Genomic DNA, 10,713 nt, shown 5'->3' on the forward strand with positions numbered 1-10,713 from the left:
AATATCAAGAAAGAATTAACTTCTTTTCTTCTAAGTTGCCCTTGGAATAAAGAATTTAGGAGTATTTGTTGTATTTTCAATTAACAGATTAAGGTTAAAATGGTCAATGCCATTGTTAATTAATGCTAAAAATTAAATTTCTTAATATATGTAAAAACAAAAAAATAATAATTAAGGTAATTAAAAAAAATATAATACAATATGATACATTATAAAACGACCCGCCGCAACAATTCAAACAAGCTGTTAAGAAATCCAAAGGAAAAAAAGAACAAATAAGGGCATGACAAATATATGAGGTCCTTGGATTCGCTCTTTGTTCAATGTCAGGTCTCTTGAAAGATTCTCTTTTTAATAATACAAAAATACATGTATTGAATGAGCTATTTCTTATTGTCATGCACTGTATATTTTATGTTCTTTCCCCATATATTTATTTATTTATACTTAATTCTTTAAACAATATTGTTATTCCCTTTATAACATAGTAATTATAAAGTTTTATTCCCAACTCGATATGCATAATTAATGTTTAGGCGCATAAGTTATATTTTTTGGGAATATGATATGTATAGCTGCTTTCAAAATAATAGTCAAATATATATATATATATATATATATATATATATATATATATATATATATATATATATATATATATGTATGTTATATACAAAAATTATACAAATTTTATATACTTTTTCGGCTACCAAAATATAAATAATTTCTGGTACGCACTAAAAATAATAGAGTAAATTTCATGGGTGGCCACTCAGCTTTGTGCTCATTACCCCAAACTCATTATTCTTTCTTTTGTTACATAAAAATCATTTTACTTTACTCCACTTTTCACAAAAATAACTTTAATAATTCTTTATAAAAAAACTCACCTAAAATGTGAGAAAATGACAAAAAATAATCCTTGTATTTGGGGTAAATTCAAATTGGGCCCTTAAATATACTCCTTAGCTATTTTGATCTCATAAGGTTGTCAAAAGTGAGCGTTTTTAATTTTCATCGAAGATTTAATAAACTATGCTTATTAAATATACTGAAAACTAAAATTTAATTAACTAGAATTACCAATATAGTTCCGTCAAATCCAATAATGGACAAAAAAAAAAAAAATCATAGGTGCTCTGCTAACTTAAACATAAAGTTATTATAAAAAATATTATAAGTGTCAAACTAGTTGGAAAGTAAATAAGAAAGTAACGACATACTTTAGCTTTGTAGCCTCCTATTGTAATATATGCATACAGATCACACCTCTTCCGGACTAAATTAAATAGTTAGTATTTGATCCTTTAATCGATAAAAAAAACTAATAATTTGTCCAAAAATCGAACCAATGGATGAACGCAAATTCACCAATCACCACGATCGACTTTAATGCAACTAACCTACATTCAGGTTGAAAATGAGTTACTCCTTTCATGATATACGAATTTTATATCTTCAGACTGTATGATTAATTATGAAACAACAAAATTCAATTATTTTATACCTAATTGCAAGTAAGACTAAATACTTTGATGGGATGGACTTGTCAAATCTAGAAGTCGTAAAATAAAAAATGCACAAAATGCTAGAAATAAATTTTAAAATAACATATTACACCTCAAAAAGTTATACAAAATCTTATAATAAGTCAAAAAGTAGTTAAAATTATAAAAAATACACTTCTAAATGTGATTTCATAGTAATCTCTTTTTCGCATTTTCCATTAAAATAACAATTATAATTTGTTAAATACTCGACGAAAACCAAAAGTAGTCACTTTTGACAGCTTTATTGAATCAAAACAACTAAGGAGTATATTTATGGGAGCATATTAAACTTACCAGAAAATATAAGGATCATTTTTGTTATTTTGTCTCACATTTTAGGTGGGATTTTAACAAAAAATATTCAAAATTATTTTGATGAAAAGTGGAGCAAAGTAAAATAATTTTTATGTAACATCAGAAAAAATAATAACTTTTGTGTAATACGTATAAAACTGGATAACCACCCATAAAATTTACTTGCTTTTCCATCGTTGTTGTCATATTTAAATGCTTTCATGGGTCACAAATGACTCACAATGGCATATGATAGACAGAAAAGGCCAAATTTTACTTAACTATTTTAGATAAGAGATATTTTTCGTTGAGTACTATTCGAAAAATTTAATAATATATTGGTCGGGTTTAAATTGCCGTGGAGGCAAAATACTAGGTGATTTTTTTTTATCTATTTAAGTTATAGTGGACAGAATTCTTAAGGGGTGCCAACTAACACTCTTTCGTCGAAAAATTATATTGTGTAACTTGGGTAATTTTCTTTTAATATGTATATATATACGATATTTTGACACGTCTTAGCTTTTTCGTGGATTTATTTTCTTATATTTTGACCTTCTTTTGTAAAAATTCTTGTTTTGTCATTGGATGTGAGATAGCAAGTAGTCCGTCTAATTAGTCAAGATACACATAAACTGACTCGGTACATGGTGGTTACAAAAAAGATATTGAATATTAGCAAAGATATACAACAAGGCCAAAGCTATGAGCTGTCCCCATTAGAAGTTGACGAAAACGGCATGAAAAGGATAAGAAAACAGTAAAAAGTTTAAGAGTAAAAACATTTGACCAACTCTTATGACTAACTAATAGATAATGTGATAGCTTTTCACAAAAATCTATCTCTAACTAGAATGTCAAAATAAATCATGAATATAGTGTTTTAAATTCTTACGCTATACTTAAATTTAGCTTGATTTTAGATTTGGTTTTGACTTTTGAGTTTAGTTTTGAAATATTAATTTTGGAAAAAACTTATTTTTTATATTAGTTTTTTTACAAATATTGGCTCTCCAACTCTGTTTTTTATGTTTCATTTTAACACAAAAGCTGAAACCAGTGCAAAAAATATAGCGTGTGTGTATACACAAATCTGAGGTGTAATAAATATCCAATTAAATGTTGTCACCTGATTTTTTCATCCTTTATTTCATATTAGCTTGAAGTTTGAAGTGAATCCATGTCTCAAAAAAAAATATTTTTTTATAATGGAATGGATATTTATTCTTGTGAATTTCAAGTTGAACCGAAAGTATCATGAACACCAAGAAATTCGAGTCGGATATTTTAGTATTGACCCGTTTGACAAGGATGAGTAACATTTAATTGGATATTTATTACACCTCAGATTTGTGTATACACACGCGCTATATTTTTTTGCACTGGTTTCAGCTTTTGTGTTAAAATAAAACATAAAAAGTAGAGTTGGAGGTCCAAAATAGAACAAGTTTGAGATAGAGTGCCAAAATGAAAAATGGGACCAAATGGGCTGTATATGTATTTGGCCTATAAAAAAAAATTGGTAGTGTTTTCCTACCTAGTTCCAGAAACAAAGATACAATCCTTAACCAGAGGTCTCGAATTCGAGACCTGGGTATGGAGTCGCCTTTGTCAGGGAGCATTTTATCCCTAATGTGGGACTTTTCTATGCAAATTAGGGTTTAATCGGACCCCAATACTGTATTAGACACCGAGTGAAAAAACAAAAAACAAATATACCTTTATGGTTTTAGTCTCCAATTTAAAGAGTCAGGAAGTAAGGTAAAAAATTATTCGCACCCTATATTTACATTGACCGTATTAATTTGTAGTTAATTTAGTATAAACACCGAATACGGGTATATTTTCGCAAATATAATAAACTAGTGGGACGGCTTCGTAATTAAGACAAATTTACTTCGTAGTGGCGGACTGAGGACCCGAGGACATATAAGTCCAAATTTCATTTAATTCAAATATTTACTTTTCAACAGCGCACACGACCAACTCATATTTTTATTCTTTTAAAATTAAAAGCTATGATTGCAAATTAAAAATATAGAAATACAAAAACAGTTCATAAAATATATACCTACTCACACTTTACACCCTCACCTGATTATATGTTTCCATCTGTTTTTATCTGTAATTTTGATTTGATTTTCCATTTTAGCTCATCAACATTTTCTAGCTAAATCTCTAGGGCTCTAAATTTTAATTTTTGAAAAATTTCATATGAATTAGTACTAAAAAGCATTTGTTTATCACTAGCATTGAAGATGAAATAAAGGATCCTATAAATTGTAACAGGAAAGTTGATTTTTTTTAATTTCTTTTTTTTTTTGGTAATAAAAAGATGGGAATTTGCTATTCTTTAGTAAAAGGGAAGAGCAGTGAGAATGAAAGTAAAAAGATTGATTTGAAGTTGAGGAAGAGCAGTTCTAATAATGGAGATTTCAGCACATTTATGAGCAAGTTGAGTGGAGGAAGTGGAGCTGAGGAGAGAGGACTTGAGCAGATTGAAGGAAGGGTAATTGGAAATGGTGCTAGTAATGTTGCTTGTTTATATACTCAGCAAGGAAAGAAAGGTACAAATCAAGATGCCATGATTGTTTGGGAGGTTTGTTTCTTAACTCTGTGGAGGATAAAAATAGTGTATGCATGTCTTTGTTGTTGTTACTATTATTTTCTTGCATCAAATACATACGTTGTCTATGTTTCGGAGGGAGCCTTGGCGTTACTGGTAAAGTTGATGTCATGTCACCAAGAGTTCACAGGTTCGAGCCGTGAAAACAGCCTCCTGCAGAAATGCAGGGTAAAGTTGGATACAATAGACCCTTGTGGTCCGGCCCTTCCCCGGACCTAGCGCATAGCGCGAGCTTGGTGCACCGGGTTGCCCTTTTAATACATAGGTTACCTGCTCCTCCCACCAGTACAAGTAGTGGTCGAGTCAGGAATCCTAACAAGGGGATTCAAAAAAAAAGTTCAAACTTGCATAGTGAGTGAATAATTTAACTATCAAGGGGCTTGCTCACATTGTCGGCCCCAAGCTCGGATAAAAGAGGAGGGTTGCGGTTGGCTAGCAATAAGCAAAAAACTACAGTTTCGTTATGAATCCTCACTATACGTTTTATATGGAGTAACATGGTCAGTGAAGATTCATATAGCCGACCTCTAACTTGTTTGAGACCGAAACGAAGTTGTTGTTGTTATATCTAATTCATATGGTACCTGTTGTCTCCCACCGGTACAAGTTTGTGATAACTCTCTCCAACAAGGCTAGACAGATGAAAAGAAATCACCGAGTCAACGGTGTCTCATGATCCATTCCAACTTTATTGAGTCATTGACGGCTAGGCCACACCCTTGAGTGAAATGTGCATGAATGTCTTAGAATTTGAATCTGCTATTTGTTCCTAAATACCTAAACGAGTATGTAAAAATTGAATTCTGGTGATACTAAGTCAGCATCGAAAATGAAAGTAGATTGATGCTTATAATAACTAAACTCTATTAGGCTCCATTTTGGAGTTAAATCATTGCTGAATTGAATTGGGATGCTCGAGAATAGTGCCAAGTTTATTTCAAAGATTATTCTTAATAATATCAACCACATTGGCATCCTACATAGTCCTCTTCAGATTTTTAATTGGAGTTCTGTTTCACCTCGTTACCATCGTTGTTGAGACTTGAGCGTCAAAAATTGAGTATTAACACAGCATAGTTATTGTCTCTTGTATGTCATTTAATCTGTTAATTGTCAAACAATAAATTAATTTGTTCTTGTCTATTGGGTCAGTTTATGACTTGGTTGGAATGTTTCTACCATAGAATTATTGTTCGAGAAGCGATACAATCTTTTGTGGAGTATTTGATGGGCATGGTCCTCATGGTCATATGGTTGCAAGGAAAGTTCGAGATTATCTTCCACTTTTGCTGCAATCAGAGTGGGAAACTAAATCCTGTGGTGATCAAAATGCTGCATCCGAGAATGGAAATACTAATGGAGGCTCACATTTTGACGACATTGTGGATGATGATTTGATCGAATCAGTGGAAGCTGAGAACAATGAAAAATTCCCAGAAATCCATCTGCCACTTAGGAGCTCAATATTAAAGGCTTTTAGATCAATGGATAAGGAACTAAAGTTACACCCTTCAATAGACTGTTTCTGCAGCGGGTCAACTGCTGTTACTTTGGTAATGCAGGTAGTTACCTTACCATAATCTTGGTTTCTTCTATCTTCATCTGGAATTGATGCACTTAAAACTAGTGTATTTTTGTTGAGGCTGGAAAAGCAGTGTCGTCCATACTTTTCATATATGCATGCTCTGTAATCGTCAATGTCAAATAAATTACAATAACAACAACAACAACGCAACATACCCACTAACATCCCACAAGTGGAGTCTGGGACCATCTAGACCTTTCTTTCCTTATTTCACTTTAAAGTAGTTGTAACTTGTAAGCCACCGTCATTATAGTTGTCAGTAGCAGACTAGCAGCTTGAACTGTTGAACATTATAGGAAGTGCAGTTGTTGGGGAATTATGCACTTTTTGGTTATATGGAAGAACTTGATTTGCCTAGAATATGAGCTTTTAATGGGTACCCCATTATCTGGTCCGAATAACACGCAAATACCCATGCAGATATGGGAAGATACCTGTTATTTATGACTCAAATGCATTGTTGTGTTTTAATAAGTCGTGTTTTCGCTCCCAGCTCAATGAGTTTTCCTTTTATCTTCATGCCATTTTCGAGCATATGGTTGATGTTAGAAGTTTCTAATGGGTGCGTTTTGTTGAATATGATTAAGCAAAATCAATATTGAGAAGCTGAGTGCATACTTAATCAAACAATTTCTTTAGCTCTTTATTTAACAGGCCTAAAATAGACTGGTAAAATACATCTAACCTGCACATTTTTCCCTTTCTTTCTTACCTTTTTTTAGGTAAGGTCATTCACATTATCATAAAAGGTTATGAAAGAAAGTACCTTTTTTTCCTTAGTTATATTTGTACTTCCATTTAGTCTGTTCTCTTTCCCTCTTCTTTAGCTATTACAGGGTCTCCTGAATTACCAGCCATCATCAAGCATAGCCTTCCTATAAGTTCTTGTCAAACCCACTCCAAATATCATTATACCTATCACATAGTTGTTAGAACAATGCCCAGTGACTTGTCCGAGGCTCTTTGAGGGGGATTTTTGCCAGTGAGTTGGAGGGAGGAGGACAAAAATGGGGCAAAGTAAGCAAGGGTGAGATGTTGTGGCGGCGCTGTGGAGAAGAAGACAAATGAGAAAAAGCATATAAACTTGTTGGGTTTTTATCAATTAAGTAAAACCAAATCAAACGCATTTTCAACGTTTTCAAATTTAGCCCATAGCCAAATTTTACCTGTAGCCATCGTATTCATTATTATTAAACAGTCTTACTTTGTTGCTATGTTTGGGTGTGTTTTGATTTCAATTGGCAACCATTACTGGTAGTTCCATGAGAGAAGAAAAGTTGTTCTTAGTAGTAGTTAATGAAATTTTAGTGTGCGACTCTTCTTAGACATGGTATAACTTGCTATACCTTTATCATATCACTTTCATGGCATTTCAAAAAAATAAATATATATCTCTTAAGTCAGATCATGTCACTTTCATGACATTTTAAAAAAGTAATTTTGTACTTAAAATTGAAGACTTTTGTATTCCATGAAAGTGACCACTTTATGGATTAAAGTGTAGGTTATTGCTGTTGAATTATCTTGTGTTGCGCTGTAGCAATATGTACGGTTGTTATTTTGATTGATAGGTTTGTTGCATGTCTTTTTAAATAGTTTGCTTGTTTGTCTGTGCAACTTCAATCAATGATAGGACATGCATAAATATGTTATAATCACCTGTCATTGGCTCATAGCTTTTACTTGTCTTTTTTGTTTTTTGGTTGGTAAATAAGTATTGTCTTTGATGTCCATTCTATCTGCATAGGTTGGATCAAAACATGAAGCTGTAGTTTATTGATTCCCTTTCTATTTTCCTTACATTTAAAGACCTCTAACACACTGATATTATGAATCAAAGATAGATGGAGTTCGCTATATGGAGGAGGACCTATACTCATATTCAGTCAGACTTCATTCAAAAATTTTCTTGTAAACTGGAGAATGCATATGAATGCTTATTTCACCTGTTGTCAGAAATGCAGGGCCTTTTTTTTGCCTTGCACATCATACTTCATGTTTAATTGGTTTGTTTCCTGATTTATTTAGAGATTTATGTTGTGATTCTTTCTTAATCAACTGTTTTCATGATTTTGCATGTTTGTAAAGTCGTGTAGATTTTTGGATTGATGAATATCTCTGTTGACCAGGATATGATGTTGAAACATTATACTTTCAGAAATAAATAATGATTGAGTGGGAAGGTTTGCACATGATTCTGTTTTAGCATGGTTATTTTTGCATCACTAATTGCGTAGCATCTTGAAAGAGGAGATAATAACCGATCTTCCGTGGTTTTCTCAGGGCAAGGATATATTTGTTGGTAATGTTGGTGACTCAAGAGCAGTTTTGGCAATGAGAGATAAAGACAACTCTTTAATGGCTGTACAGTTGACAGTAGATTTGAAGCCTAATCTTCCAAGTCTGTCTCTTTCTCTCCCCACCCCCCACCCCCCCACACACAGTGCACATTAGCTGAAAGCTGAAATCAGTTAAATATCTTTCAGTTGTTTGAAATCAGTAGCTTTCTCGTGTAGGAGAAGCTGCTAGAATCCAGAAATGTAAAGGACGGGTTTTTGCATTGCAAGATGAGCCGGAGGTTGCACGTGTATGGTTGCCAAACTGTGACTCTCCAGGTTTGGCAATGGCCAGAGCATTTGGTGATTTTTGTCTCAAGGATTTTGGTTTAATTTCCGTGCCGGATGTGTATTACCACCACATTACTGAAAGGGATGAGTTTGTCCTCCTTGCAACTGACGGGGTATTTTTCTTTTATCTCATGTTTAATCCTATCTCAACTATGCAGAGAACATATGACATCTTAGGGTGTGTTTGGTATGAAAGAACATTTTCCTGGAAAATGTAAGTGATTTTCTTACTTATTTTCTGGTGTTTGATTGGTTAGCAGAAAATATATTTTGAAAAAATAATCTAGCCAAACATTATGGGAAACGAAATGGGTGAGGGCGAGAGGAGGACGGGCGGTGGGGTCTGGGTTCGGATGTTGAGATCGGGGGTCGGAATTCGGGGTCGAGATCTGGATCGGGGTCAAAGTTGAGGGTCGGGGACAGGGGTTGGGGTTGCCGATACCGAAGAGGGTAACTAACCTCTTGACTAAGGGCTTGTTTTGTTTGCAGACCATCGTGATACTGCATTTACATTTTTGATTTCGTAATATCTTGACTTTCTCGATGTAGGTTTGGGATGTCCTTTCTAATAAGGAAGCTGTTGATATTGTGGCCTCAGCTCCAAGTCGTGAAACAGCTGGCCGAGCTCTTGTTGAGTGTGCTACTAGAGCATGGAGGCTAAAATATCCAACGTCAAAGAATGACGATTGTGCTGTAGTATGCCTTTACCTAGACACCACACCTTTACCTGATGTCAAAGTGATAGAGGGCCAAAATAAGCTGACAAATTCCCCAGAAATGGAAACTGAGAAAAACACTATAGATGGCAATGTTGGAAGATCAGATACTGAAGCTATTTCAACTTCTCAGACCGCTGATTGTGAAGATCTCAGTACTACCAAAGATGCCAGTGAGATAGTTCCAGTCGTCGAGTCACAGGAAGAACAACATCTAGATAAAGGTCTTGGCCAGTCTAAGAGAAGTATAGCTGAGATTCTTTCGACTGCACAAGACGACGAATGGTCAGCGCTTGAGGGAATTACCAGGGTTAATAGTCTTCTTAGTCTTCCTAGATTCTTGTCTGCTGATAAAAGATCTACCAGTTGGAGAAAATGGTTATGAGACATCAAAGCATCAAATGATCAAATGATCTTCAGTGGCATTCTCTACTGCTGTTGTCAAAGATTCTGCTGTAAATGAAACTGATAGGAATAATAGTATAGCTTTTCAGTTAATTGTCAAATCAGGTGGTGGGAATGGCCTGAAGTGACAGATTGTTGTTGTGCTTGTGGATTATCCAAATTGGCAATTCTTTTTGGTAGGAAAAGTTGTATTTGCTGCTTAAATTTGTGTACAACGCCATTGAAGAAGGCTCAGTAGAAAATGACACTTGTTGCTTCTTTCATTTTTATTTTCCGTCTCATCTGCTTCAATTGATTTCCTTAAGGGACTGCTGATTCACACTGGATTTGAGACATCTACTTTATCTTGCCTTTCATCCTGTTTTTTATATTGAAAAGGAGGGACTTTTGGAACATTTTAAGATTTTAATTTTAACATTTCAGTTTGGTGTGTTTTGAACTTGCTTGCTTGTAATAGAGTTGTGACAGTGACGACAAATGACGTCAACTCCAAATCGATCATTCTTTTACAAGTTTAGATATGATTGATACTTGAGTCCCTCCTGCAACCAAATTAAACCAAGAAACGAAACGCAAGATGATTATTATTATTGAAATGACAGAAAGCATAAAGTTCAAATATAGTATGACAAAAATCCATCTTTTTATTTTAAGAGTAGAAGGGATGAGGAGCTGAGGACTAATCATTGATGACAAGGCAAAATTCACCAAATCAGAACTTGCATTTATCTATGTCTCGACTGACATTTGTAAACTGGTCACATGTTACATTGAAAGCTTCTGATTATGTGCCTTTCTTAACCTTCTCCCGAAATGTTCAATAGGGAAATTAAGCGAAATAATATTCACGGATTAACATGTAAATACTAAGCTTAGTGAAAGCTTTTTCCTCTAATTCCCGAATCAACAC

At 33.8% G+C, this 10,713-nt stretch overlaps 1 protein-coding gene across 1 annotated transcript; it reads left to right on the top strand.

Annotated features, from left to right (window-relative positions):
• The first annotated feature begins 3,815 nt into the window (after positions 1 to 3,815).
• On the top strand, positions 3,816 to 10,072 carry LOC107822120 (putative protein phosphatase 2C 6). Its single transcript, XM_016648623.2, has 5 exons — positions 3,816 to 4,443; positions 5,655 to 6,032; positions 8,339 to 8,456; positions 8,572 to 8,795; positions 9,232 to 10,072. The coding sequence occupies exons 1-5, from the start codon at positions 4,180 to 4,182 to the stop codon at positions 9,781 to 9,783; spliced, it is 1,536 nt and encodes a 511-aa protein (XP_016504109.1). The 5' UTR covers positions 3,816 to 4,179; the 3' UTR covers positions 9,784 to 10,072.
• The last annotated feature ends 641 nt before the right edge of the window (positions 10,073 to 10,713 follow it).

The sequence above is a fragment of the Nicotiana tabacum genome, chromosome 12, assembly GCF_000715075.1.
Source record: "Nicotiana tabacum cultivar K326 chromosome 12, ASM71507v2, whole genome shotgun sequence".
In the NCBI taxonomy this organism is placed as follows: domain Eukaryota; kingdom Viridiplantae; phylum Streptophyta; class Magnoliopsida; order Solanales; family Solanaceae; genus Nicotiana; species Nicotiana tabacum.